The sequence below is a fragment of the Podarcis cretensis genome (genome assembly GCF_951804945.1).
Source record: "Podarcis cretensis genome assembly, chromosome: 2".
NCBI lineage: Eukaryota > Metazoa > Chordata > Lepidosauria > Squamata > Lacertidae > Podarcis > Podarcis cretensis.
Genome location: NC_137171.1, coordinates 57349153 through 57364385, shown reverse-complemented (window position 1 = coordinate 57364385; position 15233 = coordinate 57349153). Strand labels below are relative to the sequence as shown.

Genomic DNA, 15233 nt, shown 5'->3' with positions numbered 1-15233 from the left:
TGACAGAACTCTGTGGCTTCCAGGATCCTTCATACAAGTGGCTATCAAGCTGTTTCCCCTTCTTTTACAGCCCAAGGTAGTGACATTTTCAAGCAAATAGCTGGATTTTCTAAGTAAATCTATGATTTAGAACCATGGAATGCCTTCATGGTAGAGGCAGGGGAAGTTGGACATCCTTTAATAGACGTTTAATGTCAAAATTTTAAAGTTATGTTAACCTCAAGTGAAAAGGATAAGCTCACTATGACTTTGTTTTGTAAGAACAATAGAATAGCCCTCCCCACCCATGAGTGCATTCAGGTTTGTTAAGAATCCATGTTATCGTCGTGGGCCTGTTTTTCCTTAATTTTGGGAATAGTTAGAAACAACTGTTGCAGAGTTAATAAAATGCATGCTATTGTTCAGATGCATGCATTAATGAGGATGCAGCATGTTAAAATTGGCATAACTTTTTTTGAGTCTTAGTTGCATTAATCTCTACACTTACCCCAAACTCCTCCACCTCTTCTTCCTGTAAGCAAGAGCCATATACAATGAAGCATGTATTTAAAAAGAAAAGCAAAGGGGGAAAATCACAGTTGAGAGTCAGAAAGGAAGAGGATGTAGACAGGAAAAGAGAGAAATGAAAATTTCAATTAAGTAAAACAATTATCAAAACAGTGACACACATTTTTCAGTGGAATAGAGACAGAATTTGTTACTATGTGCAGTGAATACACAAGCACAGAGAACCAAAGGGTTGGGAGTTTAAAAGACCATGGATTTTGAAGGAAACCTCCACTTAGGTTGGCATGTGCTGTTTTTCACACATCACTCACTGCCTTTCGAACCTACAACCTGATCTCAAGGACACTACAAATTAATGATCTATTGTATCCTGGCACTGATCATATTACAACTGAATTTTTAATAAGAAGTTCCATTTTACTGGGTTACATTTTCAATGCCAATGATTACTCTGAATTGCCTAACCTCTTTGACTTAAGATATTCCTGTGTTTTTCCTATTATGATACTTTATCCTGGGTGAGATGGAAAGAGCCCTAAGCTATAAACTTCATATATTGAAATACGCCAAATGTTATTTAAAAACTTTTGTAAACCTTCACTTAAGCATTGCAATCAGCATTAATCTACATTTGTTTCATATTCACTTTCCCATGATAAATGTTAACAAACAATGAAATTAAACAAAAAACAAACATGTGAACATACACATATTGTTTCCTCCACACAAGAACACCTCCCTTCACCCAAATTTCCATTTTAAACGCCATACCTTTGTCTGAACATTACTGCAGGATCCATATTAGCAGAAGTCATTCTGATGACTTGACGAATCTCTTTGGCAATCATTCTGAGCTTCTCGAAATTTACCAAGCCATCCACCCTTGAATCATTTCCTATACAATTAAAATATGTGCAAGAAAACCTTAAGAGGGTTCACAACACTTCAGAGACTGACATGTTATTTCTCTCATATATCACAAGCCACCATCAGATGTCAAAGGTCTCAAATTCAAGTGTCGTTAAAACCACAAGAAGATGTAAGGTAGAGTATGGATGCCAGTCAAAATGCTAACTTTACCCTCACTCAGTTGTTTTTATAGTGGCAGCTGTCAGCAGAAAGAAAATGTTACAATTGGACTGTGTTCGCTTTGATTTTCCAATGATAAAAGGGTCGGGAAACTGATAGCAACAAGGTTATTGCCCTTTAAAAATTGGTTCTACCTCTTAATTTAGGGTGGAAAGAATTCATCTTCAACAGTTTTCAGTTCTTTCAGACACAGGAGCCAATGCTAAGCCAAATATGGGTATATACTGTTAATTTTTTACTGTTAATTTTCATTTTTCTCAGCTTTTTTGAGAGTTAGGGTGGCAGATGTAGGGAGGCAGGGCCCCTATACTGCAATAGCTATATAAAGTGGGGATATAAAGTGGGGATTTTGACATGTGTAGCTTGTTGATCGGGGTGATGTTGTACCTGCTGAATTTCCTTATTCACTGCAGCGATTAATAGTCAAACATCTGATGTTATAATGACATCAGGTGACTGTCAAGGTTAATATGTGGGTGAGGGAGGGGTCCAGTTTGCTAATGTATTTCCCACACAGAATGTGCTGGTGAAGCAGGATGTGACGGAAAAGTTTGTTTTGCTGGACAGTTTGGTAGGTTGGGATAGAGGTTGGGAGAATAGGGTGGGAGAGAGGGAGTGACAGGAGAGAAAGTTGGTTCTGGGTAGAAACATCCACTCTAAGGAATATATCAAAAGCTAGAGAAAGGAGTCTCTGAGCTTAGTGTGAAGGACAGTGTATGGTGTCCTGTAAGAGTAATTAGGCCAGGGATTAACTGGGAGGCTGAGGCTGAGCCAGAAGAAGTAGAAGCCGTGAGAATACAGTCTACTTAGAACTCATTCCAGTCAGGAGGGGAGAGATTCTTCTATAAAAAGGGAATATTCCCAAACCAGTTAAGAGGAATGTGGTGATCCTTTGGGTCTGTTACTTGGAGTACCTCAGGAGTAGGGTTGTCAAAGGGGTGTGTAAATGACAGAAAACACCACCTTGTTTAAGAACCAAAGTATTAAGCGGCAACAGCTGTGCAACAACTGAGAAAGAACTGAGTGAAACAGCATTATAATCTGAAGTATCTTATGTTTTACCCATTTTGTGACATAAACTTCCTTTGTTAAATAAAAGCTCTCTTGTTTATTTGATCAAATCCTGCCTGACACTCCAAATTATTAATTTTTTCCTCACACAAGTCCCCCACAAGATAATCTGGGATAGTTTGTAGGAATTGGTGGAATTGGTGTTCTGTGAGGTGGGTGCATTATATTTAAGTGAGGGCACGCCCGACGGCACCAGGGGGGAAAGTGCCATTGCGCCATCGCAAAGGACACAGCAGGACTGAACTTGCTGCTCAGCAGCTGACATCACTGAGTGATGTCAGCTGTTTGACACATGGGCATGGTTTAAGCAAAAGGGCATTATGGGCAAGTATTGACCCACAAACTGAAGGTTTCCCACCCCTGAATTCAATCAAACGCATCTACCCACCACCATTCTCTGTATTTACTTTGCTACCATCTGGTTTTAAATTGTCATGACCAAGAACCTGACATCTCTCACATTAATAACATGCTGTCAATCGGTGATATGTTCACTTGGCCAAGGTTTCAGTGACTCCTAGAGGACAGATTCTGTTGCATGCTTGCTACTAGAAATAATCAGCATTAGAAGCCAATAAAAAATAAGGAATTGCGGGCATTGTGTCTCATGAGGCTCTATAATAATAAACCTATCTAGACTCTGAGATCATCAAGATCATCATCTGAGGCCCTTCTTCATTTGCCTCCTCCAAGAGAAGTCCAGGGGTGGCAACATGAGAATGGGACTTTTCTGCAGTGGTTCCGCATTTGTGAAATGCTCTCCCTCTGCTTACAGTTTTCTATGTGCACCATAGTATATTTAATCTTAGCCCTAATCATGTCCTCTTTGGCAGCAAACCTCAGATCCCTTGGCGCAAACCAATGAAGTATTAATATGCAATTTAATAAGCTGGCTCATTACTTCTCTGTGGCATTACCTTCATGCATAAATGTAATATCCTTCTTGACAACAGGAAAAAGTGGAATAATTGGAGGCTGCATGCTCTGACTGCTAAGGATGTTGCGATACTTTGCCATGTTTCTAGATGGATCAAAAAGGTCTTGAAGATCTCGTAGGTGCTTTTCATACTTGCTTGGTAACTTTTCCCATGTACCCCTAAGTCGGGCTACTGGTGCCAGATTAAGACCACTGCAAGAAATAACTCTCACATTACCAGTTATCAAATAAAAACAAATTCATACACCCTATTCAAAAGAGGATGCTCCTGACCCACATTAATATCCCAGGCTATAGAAGGGACCCTCCTCCAAACCATAAACAAAAATATGGTGATACAAGTGAAATAGTGTGGATAAAAGAATGCTTTCTGAAGTGAAGGTTTCCATGAGGTTGGGTACAAAGTATGCTAGATTGCCCACATGAAAAATTAGTTGCCTGGTTATCTGGAACCTGGTTAATAAATTTTATTAATAATATTATATTCCTGCCATTAAAGATGTTATTGTACATTTAACTAAAATGCATGAAGAGTCCATGTCTATAAACAACACATTTCCACCTAATAACCCCAAAGAGTCATAAGTACATTCTTTTTCAGTAAACTTCTATCAGTATGTTACCTATTAAGTTACCAAGCACATCCCAGATCTGCCAATAACTATTCAAGTTCTGATATTAAGGCTATGATCAGGCACTTCATTTTAATTCTAGTTTTCTACTTCTCTGCTATCTATCAAAAGAGAATAACCTACCTTATAACAGCAAACATAGAGTTGAAATTCTTGCACTCTCGACAATGGAGAGCAATTTTTATGAAATGTTTTACGATCTTCATCCTTTTAAGCTGGTTTGGCTCTGATAAAATTTCTGTGGCAACCCAAAATGTCTCTTGATTCATAACATCCTCAAACTGCTTTAGATTAGCATTCCCCGTTTTAGATTCAAGTTTATATAGTTCATCAATATATTCAGTAGGTTCAATGTTCCGAAATAACTCAAAGTCTCTCATTGATAGCTGGGTAGCTACCTCAATGGTGCTCAGCTGTAAAAGGGAAATCTGGCTCTCTCTAAGCAATTCTTGAGCATCTTCATCTGAGCATAGAGTCTCAGTTTCCATATTATTTTTCAAGTAATACCTAAAAAGCATTGTTAGAGAAACAAACATTAAATGTCTTTTAATACAAATTCAGAAAAGGAGCAACATAGCTAAACATAGCTTCCCTGCAGTAGCAGAGGGCCTTCTTGCACCTCCCTGCGGCAACAGAGTGTGCCACCCTACCTCCCCGCCGTGGTGGAGGGTGTGCCACGCTTCCCCGCAGCAGCAGAGGGCCTTGACAAGGCTCCCCGCGGTGGTGGAGGGCCTTAAAATATAAGGAATTCAGTAGGGCTTGCTTGTGAGTAGAAACGCATTCACTTGCACTGCTTACCAAAAAACACCCTCCCCATCGTTCCCACATAGTACCCAAACTCCCATTTCAGCATAAAGATAGCCAGCTAAATCTTCTCCCCTCCATTACCCCCCCCCCACAAACACATACACAGAGAGAAGGACCCCCAAAAGCCCTCATCCTAGCAATGGTTCCCTTTTTATCAAAGTGAAGGAGGGAGGGCAAGCAAGCAAAAAGATAGTCTCCTTGAAATAATAATAAAAAACCTTCCTTTTTAATATAGATGAAAGCTATTTAGGGGAAACCAACAAACATAAACACCACCAGAAAATAAAATTAAAAATAAAAACTCTTTCCCCCATTTTTTCCCTGGCAGGGGTGAGTGTGAGGGAAGAAATAAGTGCTTTCTATTTCTTTGTTTGTGTTCTTTGTTTACTTTGCCGCTGGATCTTTGATTTTCTAGCTGTGTGAGGTTCATCCTGAATTGTTAGTAGGCTCTGCATAAGTAGCTGAACTGGTAAGAAGACAATAAGCCTTCACACAAACCAGCAAACTCTTTCAGTTTCACCAATATATTTCCACTTAAAGAGTTTGCTGGTTTGTGTGAGGGCTTATTGTCATTTCTTATTGGTTAGGAGGGAGGAGGGAGAGAACAAACAAAGGAGACAAGCTGCCTGCAATTTATCTGAAAACTATCTGTCGGGACGTGGGTGGCACTGTGGGTTAAACCACAGAGCCTAGGACTTGCCGATCAGAAGGTCGGCGGTTCGAATCCCCGTAATGGGGTGAGCTCCTCCCAACCTAGCAGTTCGAAAGCACTTCAAAGTGCAAGTAGATAAATAGGTACCACTCTGGCAGGAAGGTAAACGGCATTTCCATGCGCTGCTCTGGTTCGCCAGAAGCGGCTTAGTCATGCTGGCCACATTACCTGGAAATTGTACACCGGCTCCCTCGGCCAATAAAGCGAGATGAGCACCGCAACCCCAGAGTCGGTCATGACTGGACCTAATGGTCAGGGGTCCCTTTACCTTTTATCTGTAAAGTATTGGTTCAGCTGGGCTACCCCCTGGGAAGCTGTTAAGTTCCATCTTTTGTTCACCGGTATATTGCCTTGTTGAAACACTTATCACAATGTTATTTCAATACCAGTATTCAACAATATGGAGATTTATCACACAGCCTTAGCAGGGATTAAAACCCTGGTCTCTCAACACTAATCCAACCACTATACTCCACAGGCTCTTCTAACATTAGTGTTATGCTCATTGGAAGAGATTCCTCTTTTTATTTTATTTTTCTACCATTTTCTTACTTCTGTGCTTTACTTAAAGATGCAAGCATACCTACCTTCCATTCAGCTGAATCCGATCGGCTAACTTTGAGAACTGATCAGGAAGCCTTCTCTGTTTGATAACTCCTTCGGGACTCACAGAAACCTCACAGAGAGAATAGGTCTCTGAGCCTCCTGTCAAATTGAATTCGTGGACTGCATGGCTTACGACTTCTTTTGCTGTAGTGTCTTTGCTTATGATAATGTAACAGCTCTGTTGATCGGCTTTGAAAACTCTTATAACCTGATCTGGAATGTCTAGATTAAAAAAATTAGAAGTATACAGTTATTCCCTTAAAATGATGTTAAGTTTTTTTTAAATTATATAGCTTTGTTTTCTGTCACAATAAATAGCTGTTTCATGTAAGCATATGTGTACTATTGTTTGCTCAGCAAAAGCAATGAAAATTTACATTGCATGTATGTTATCTTTAAAATATATATATTATTTCTTTCTATAGCCACAAATTTATTTTTAAGGTTTTGATTCTCCCTGTGCCCACTGACCAAATAGGTAGCTCTTTGTTCTGGACCTTCAGCGTTACATAATGCTAACGTAATTTAGAAAATAACTGCACTTGACGATTGATGTGGATTATGACAAGTAGTAAGTGTATCATAAATCAATGAGGCTCTAAGCTTCAAGTTTAGTTTATTGATTCATTTTTCTTATAGACAATTTACTCTTTGTGAAGCTGAATTGGTTTGGAAAATTCAGCTGATAGAGTACAGAGTGCTATATAATTTAAATGACCATGTGCTTCTTTTCTTCATGTTGCCCTGTATCACCAAAGTCAATTAACAAACTTATAAAATGGGCTTTTCAGAAGAGAGCCAGATGTGACTCAATGTCAGACAGATCTGATTTTGACATGCAGATAAAACATGGCTCGTGGTGCAGGTGGTGGTAGAGAACCACGTGTAGAATCCCTGTTCTTGGAAAAACAAAACTAGCATAGCAAGAGAAGACAAGGACAACTCTCCTCTCTTTCCAAGGGCAAAAAAGTTTTATTTTTATTTTTTATTATTACATAGGACAAGCGGTTGTCAACCTGGTACCCTTCAAATGTTTTAGACTACAACTCCTATCAACTGGGGATGATAGGAGTTGTAGTCCACAAAATCTGGAGGACAACAGGCTGGCAAAGGTTGGCATAGGGCAACATTGAAATCTGCTATCTTCCACCTGCAATCTGAAATGGTACAGTATGAGAAAGACTCAACCACATGTTTTGGCTGCATGTCTGAATCAGACAGTTACACAAGTAATTAGTTCCCAACAGCTGGCATTCAAATTTGCTATAAAATCACAAGCCCTATAAATTCATCCTCTTTCTCTCTCTTGTTTGAAGTGTTCAACAAAAGCAGTATTTCTGAATCATTCTAATGATTTGAACTCAGTAGTATTTACATCCTTTTAATATCTATATGAAGCCGTTGGGAGAGATCATCAGGGGGTTTGGGCTGGGTGTTCATCAGTATGCAGATGACACCCAGCTCTACCTCTCCTTTAAATCAGAACCAGTGAAGGCAGTGAAGGTCCTGTGTGAGTGTCTGGAGGCTGTTGGAGGATGGATGGCGGCTAACAGATTGAGGCTGAATCCTGACAAGACAGAAGTACTGTTTTTGGGGGACAGGGGGCGGGCAGGTGTGGGGGATTCCCTGGTCCTGAATGGGGTAACTGTGCCCCTGAAGGACCAGGCACGCAGCCTGGGAGTCATTTTGGACTCACAGCTGTCCATGGAGGCACAGGTTAATTCTGTGTCCAAGGCAGCTGTCTACCAGCTCCACCTGGTACGCAGGCTAAGACCCTACCTGCCCGCGGACTGTCTTGCCAGAGTGGTGCATGCTCTAGTTATCTCCCGCTTGGACTACTGCAACACGCTCTACGTGGGGCTACCTTTGAAGGTGACCCAGAAACTGCAATTAATCCAGAATGCGGCAGCTAGACTGGTGACTGGGAGTGGCCGCCGGGACCACATAACACCGGTTCTGAGAGATCTGCATTGGCTCCCAGTACGTTTCCGAGCACAATTCAAAGTGTTGGTGCTGACCTTTAAAGCCCTAAACGGCCTCGGTCCTGTATACCTGAAGGAGCATCTCCACCCCCATCGTTCAGCCCGGACACTGAGATCCAGCGCCGAGGGCCTTCTGGCGGTTCCCTCATTGCGAGAAGTAAGGTTACAGGGAACCAGGCAGAGGGCCTTCTCAGTAGTGGCGCCTGCCCTGTGGAACGCCCTCCCAGCAGATGTCAAAGCAATAAACAACTATTTTACTTTTAAAAGACAACTGAAGGCAGCCCTCTTTAGGGAAGTTTTTAATGTCTGATGCTGTACTGTTTTTAATATTCAGTTGGAAGCCGCCCAGAGTGGCTGGGGAAACCCGGCCAGATGGGCAGGGTATAAATAATAAATTATTATTATTATTATTATTACATCCAAGAAGGCATGTATAGGATTGTGCTATAATTGTACTTTCACCACCCTAAAACTACCTTACTATAAGATAGCAAGTCCTGTAACCTTTTGCAACTGCCCCCCCTCCAAAACAACAAAACAAAACAAAAAACACCAAGGCTGAAAAACAGGAGTATAACTGCTACACCTTCTTCATTCCAAAGATACCTTAAGAAGGTGAAATTTTGAGTCTCCTAGGTCCTAGTCCAGCAATCTTACCACTAAGTCACAATGGCTCTAATGGAGTTATTTCTATCAAGCCTAACAGCAAAGATAGCATGGACAGGCATGGAGAACTTTTTTCAAAAAATCTGCAACAGTCACCCTTCCTCCACACAATTTTTGCACCTCCATGTAGGCCACGTACTTCATGTACTTTTGGTACTCCACTGAATTAATCTCTGTCCTGCATAGATGCATTTCTCAAAACGTGACTGTCATGACAAGGTAGGTATTTTATAGGAAAGTGCCATTATATTTATGAGAAACTTTAGGAACAAAAGTCAGCCACCTCTAACCCTCAAAGGAGCAATAATTTAGAGTATGTTGCAAGCTAATACTTGCACAGCGATCAAAGAATTATTACATAGTCTGACTCACACATATGTTGAAAGATTAGACACTGAAAGATTATAGACACTGAAACAAAACAGGTTCAGCTATACTTCTGAAAAATGGCTTCACCACTTTGACTGCTTAGAAAAATGTTACTATTTAAAGTAGAATTTCAAAAATACATTTTTAAGAAAACAAAGCACATTATAAAATCATCAGGTTGCCAGTGACTGGAATACTTACAGTAAAAACCAACCGCTGCAGGATAAAAAGAAGGGGGGAAAGTCAGGATCCAGACTTTACACTGACATCATTAGTCACACACTGTATATGTGTGGATATGAAAACAAGTTACTTTGATTTTCCTCTTATTACCAATAATCTGATTCCTTGTTACATCTGAGAAATATTAGCTAATCACAGCTAACATAATTGAAAAGAAATCTCTTCAAGTGTAAACAGAAGTTGCTACATAAACTGTTACATAAACATAAAGTTATGCCACAATGTGTTGTCAGAGTGCATAATTAAGCTAAAAATGTGATCTGGGTATAAAAACAAAGAAGAGTTTTTCTTGTTTTGTTTCTAAGAGGCCTAGGTGTGATTTAGATTACTGCAGTGAAAAAATGTGACGGTAGAAGAAGCACACTAAATTTTGTAAAGAGATTGACACAGTAAGGAACAAAGAGGTGTTTAGGTCAGCAATGATCATGGGTCAATAGCGTCTGGATATGCACACTGCCAATTAATTAACTTTGATAGGTGGAATCCAGTTGATATTTCTCCACAGATGGAAAGTACTATTGGTACCTATCTGAAGAGCGGTTTCCCACTGGCACTACAAGGTCATCAGGCTGAGCAACATCTCCCCCTGGTAGTTGAAGGCAGGACAAAACTTTTGGGAAGCACACAGCTCCCGTAATCCAGTTTGTAGACTTGCTTAGTTGTAAGCAAAAAATTACAAAAGGTAAATTTGGTGGCTTCCTCAATAGCACCTCATTTGTGTCAGAAAAGGTACCTCTGGGATGATATACTTGCTGGCAGAATAAAAGGTTTGGGGGCGTAGTCTTCCATTTTCTTAAAACACTTCAAACGGTATATGGTTAAAAATGTAGTAGCTATGAAAGCATGATGATAAATGCATTAACTTGCCCCATTAGAAACAAATCTGTACTGTGTAAAGCACTAATGAGCACAGGAAGCCTCTGTGAATATAGAAACCTATTGTTTTCTTCTTTGTTCTTTTCATTTATTCTTTTAACATTGCTTGACACGTATCTAGAATAATCTGGCAAATCCAAACTGTATAGATGTGTCAGGTGGCATAGCAGGGCTGTGTGGTGGAGCCATCGTCCCGACAGTGGCATTGTTGCTGCTGCTGCTTACAGGAACAGTGTAGAGGAGGGGAAGGGTAGTGATGAGGTTGGGGCTACATAGGTGTTTAGATGGGAATGCTGGATTTTCTGCACCCACAGAACCCTCCCTGCTGCCCCGCCCTTACTGCTGTTCCGCCCCAACCCATACTGGTAAGCAGCATCAGCAACACAGCTTTCAGAAGGCTGGCTCCAAAATACTAACCCAACAGCTCCTGAGGTGTGCATCAGAGTCACAAATTCTGGCAACTGCATTTAACTTGCCTCCATAAGTAGCCAACCACGTATTGGATTGTCAATGATGATTTACAAAAACATGGTGGGAAACTGAGGGTCTTTTTACCTGAAGGGTTAGAAAAATCCAACATGCTGGTTGTAGGCTGCAAGAGATCAGGACTGCTGGACGAGAGTGTGCCAGGAATAGGCATAATTGCCAAACTGTGTCTGCATTGCCTTGTCCCCACAATGCTGTCGTCCTGTGACTGGCTTACACTACCATCACTGCAAGGAAGTTTTAGAAGGTGTCAGTGTTTAAATGAAACAAAAGCATAGTTATTCTACACAAATGAAGCAAAACAAGGTATAATTTTCACTAACAATGGAAGCATGAGATCTTAAATAATAACCTGCTCTTCTTGTTGTTTACAGGCTGCTGCGTCTCTAAGGCTCAAGGTAAAACTGAACGGCTTACCGAAACCTCCTTTCAGAGTATGCACTGCACATCCATAGATTGAAGAGTGCAAGGCTGCTAATGCAGAAGGTTCTGTATCTTGGAAGCTGTTACAGCACTTGTACTAGTGCTCCTTTTAGCCTAACACTTCTCTTTCTCTGCAGCATCTGATTATCTGATGCATATTACCCCATGAAGGTCAAGAAGATGGCTATACTGTTGGTTTGTGTTTCTCCTATGCAGACTGATGAGCTTCAGGGCCTTGGTCTGTCCTTTACTAGTCTCCTGTTTGGCTTCCTCAGGAAGTGAATAATATCTGAAGTCCTCTCATCTCACAAGGAACTCCTTGTAAAAGGGGAGGGTGCCTTTTGGCCCACTGTGTTTTATTTGGCTCATTTCCATAATAAGGAAATTCACTGACGGAGGACAGATTCTCTCGTAAGTTCTTCACTGCTTCACAAGGCTCTGGAGAATCAATAGGCTTCAGAGTGAATGTCAGAATTCTGCAAGATGGCACCCATTCCACCAGCTCTGCTGAGAGACTGGCTTACTTTAGTCTTCCTCAGTGATGGACTGAATGGGGAACAATAAACTGAGGCTGAATTCTGATAAGATGGAAGTGCTGTGAGTGGGTGGTTCCCGTGTCTTTGAATAAGATGCAAGGCCTGTTCTGAGAGGGACTGCACTCTCAAAACAGATTCGTAACCTGGGAATACTCCTGGACTTGTTAGAGATCTCACTAGAGTCTCAAGTTGTTTCTTTGGTTAGGATTGCTTATGCTGAGCTTAGGCTGATTTACCAGCTATGACCATCCTTGGACTGATATAGTTGTCCATGATCTGGTGGTCTGCCTTCTGTATTACTATAATGTGATATATATGGGGCTATCCTTGAAGATGGTTCAGAGGCTGCAACTAGTACAGAATGAAATTGCTAAGCTGGTAAGTGGGGCAGCCTGATGGAACCATAGGTCTTGAGTCCTGAAGCTGCTGGCTGCCAGTGAGCTACTGGGCCTAATTCAATGTATAAGTATTGGCATACAAAACCCTAAGTGGATTAGAACCCAAGTTTCTAAAAGAGCATCTTCCCCTATATCACCCACCTCAGACTGTACCATCAGCAGGTGAGACTTTGTTGGTGCTGCCATTGGGGACTGCTCAGTTAGCACTGACCCATGGCAAGGCCTCCGCAGTGGTTTTCCCCCATTTGCAGAATGCCCTCTCTGATGAGGTGCATCTGTCCCCCTCATTATTAGTTTCACTATTTTTAAGTTTTATCTTTAGTTTTTGTAAATTAAAAAACAATGAACCATAATAACAATACGGTAACAGTAGCAACGTAAGAGCAGTGAGTACAAAAGTAAAAGATAAACTGTGTTCAGCACAGGTTAGTCCCAGTAATCATATTCTGAAAGGTCCAGTTTCAGCTAAGATGTTTTTAATGATATTGTAAGTAATGTGTTTGGTGACCTGGGCTCCTTTGGGAGGAAGAATGTGACATATATTGACTAAATTAATTAAATAAATAAAAACTGAAAGACCTTAACAAAAGTCAATATGGCTCTGCATAAGGGGAAGTATATGCATATTCCAATACGTGTGACTACACAGAGGCACAAGAGAGAAAACTATCTCATAATTAAACTTCACAATAATACAACTGTGGTTTTAGACTTACTTTTTTTGGTTCAAAAAGGTGCCAAAACCAAGGTCAATACATGAGATGTGCTACCAGGTAATAAAAGTATGTTTCCAGTAGGGACAAGTGAGTCTTTCATCCTATTTCTGCCTGTGTTTTTTTATTATAATTCTGTCAGTCACAATCCATTAATAGAGCAATGGAAAATAACTGAGGTCAAGAAACACCAAGCCACAGAGAGTAACTATTCACAGACTGATGTGCAAAAAGCTATAGAGAATGACTGCTGTTAGAAAAACTGTAGGTCTTAGTACTGTCTATAACTGATGGAGCTTTCTCTAGAAGCTCTATCTGACCCTCTAGTAATAGACTACTTCTTTTGAAACAGAGAATGCTTATTTAACTTGGTTTACAAAATGTTCCAGATACTAACAAAAAATAACAAGGAATAATGCAAGTAATAAAATTTAGATAGTTGGAAATTTTCCTAGACAAGAAAGACAAAAGGGATGTCGATGAAGGGATGCACAATCTAGGCAGCTCTGCGCGACCCTTCGGAGGCCGGCGCGGCTTGGCGCCGGGCTCCGGAGGGTCGCGCAGAGCTGCGTGGACCCCGGGAGGGCAGGCAGCTCTGCGCGACCCTCCGGAGGCCGACGCGGCTTCGCGCCGGGCTCCGGAGGGTTGCGCAGAGCTTCCTGAAGCCTGGAGAGCGAGAGCCTCTCGCTCCCCAGGCTTCAGCGAAAGCCTGTATTCGCCCCATAGGACGCACCCACATTTCCCCTTCATTTTTGGAGGGGAAAAAGTGCGTCCTATAGGGCGAAAAATACGGTACCACTTGCCTTCCCTAGTGCACCGAAGTAAAAGAGAGGGATTGTCACAGCCTGCAGCTTTAAAGGAGGGAAACTGCATTTCCACCAACAGAGAGCTGATATAGTCTTTTCTTGTCTAGTTATAGAAAAGGTTGTAGAAAAATCCTAGTTTATGAGAAAGTATTTTATCATACCTGAACAATTTCGGAGGTAAGATGCTGAATCGCGTCTTGTCTAAAATTTTCTTTATTCTGTTTCTTCCACCAGACACAGTGTTTGCTTTTATTTTCTTGTTTCCTTTTTCGCGTGGAAACATCTGTTCCACATCTCCAGGAATATCTGGGATGGAATAGCGATTATTTTTCTTTTCTGCAATTTTTGGAATATGAGGAACTCCATTCTTCTCCTGCCCTATCCTGCTAAGCAGCTCTTTGAACACTGTAGAAAAGAAAGTCAAAATGTTACACATTCATTCATCCAGTATTATTATTATTTATTATTATTAGGATTATGCTAAATCCTAAAAAGGAACATTTAAAAATGTGTTCCATTTTATCATAATTTTGCTTTTAAGGATCCAAATCTGCAGCAAATGGCCAAAATCCTAAAGCATATATATTTCCTTGAGAGAACACAGCTTAAGATGCACAAAAATGAAAGCGAATATTAGGATTCAAAACTCTAGAAGCTTTGGTGTGGGTCAAAGTCAGTTTTTTTTTTAAAAAAAGTTGTTTTATTGAAAACATAAATTTTCAATAGAGAAATATTATTTTAGTAGAAAAATGAAGTGGAGAAAAGGTGGAGAAAAGTCAAAAGAAAAGAAAAATGTGTTTGAAACTGTGGTACAATACATCATATGGTTATATAAGTAGTATGGTTATTCTAACAAGGATAAAATTATTAACAGGTTTTATAATTTCTATAAATGCATTCCTGATATCATCATATTTCTCCATACACAATCTACATCTAAAAGCTTTTAGACGTAGATGGGTCAATGTCAGTTTGAGGTATGTATGATGTGTAACAAATCAATGAATAGCCATCTCTAAGCTGAACCACCTGGGAGCCAGTCTGCATGTGGTGCCATGCTAAAATCTAGGCCAATCTGAAGAAGAGCAAATATCCCCCGGTAAACCTGGTTTGTAATTCTGTTGACCACTAAGGCAGCCTATCATATTTAGACAGAATCTGACCTTAGCTCCTCTGCTCTTCGCCCTTCCTTGTCTATTCCCCCGACTTAAGTAGCAAGGTTTGTTGCTGGTTTGGGTTGCTTCAACATAGTTTTCACAATGAATTCTCATACATGATAACTTCATTTTATCCTAAAAGACTATTCAATACAGTCCTAATCCAATATCTTTCTTCAAATATATTACTTATAACTAGTAATCAAATACTGGCCAG

General features: G+C 40.5%; 1 protein-coding gene across 6 annotated transcripts in view; it reads right to left on the bottom strand.

Moving 5' to 3' along the window:
* RAPGEF6 (Rap guanine nucleotide exchange factor 6) overlaps positions 1-15233 on the bottom strand; it is a 138754-nt gene that overhangs the window by 30469 nt on the left and 93052 nt on the right. For 3 of the 6 annotated variants that reach the window (XM_079968085.1, XM_079968089.1, XM_079968090.1), the window contains 8 exons: positions 14021-14264; positions 11053-11210; positions 9580-9594; positions 6343-6583; positions 4360-4743; positions 3585-3796; positions 1279-1402; positions 488-511 (listed from right to left, as the gene is read on the bottom strand). In XM_079968085.1, the coding sequence (XP_079824211.1) occupies positions 488-511; positions 1279-1402; positions 3585-3796; positions 4360-4743; positions 6343-6583; positions 9580-9594; positions 11053-11210; positions 14021-14264 (1402 nt within the window). The remainder of the gene's footprint in view (positions 1-487; positions 512-1278; positions 1403-3584; positions 3797-4359; positions 4744-6342; positions 6584-9579; positions 9595-11052; positions 11211-14020; positions 14265-15233) is intronic. The other 3 variants (XM_079968086.1, XM_079968087.1, XM_079968088.1) reach the window with 3 other exon arrangements.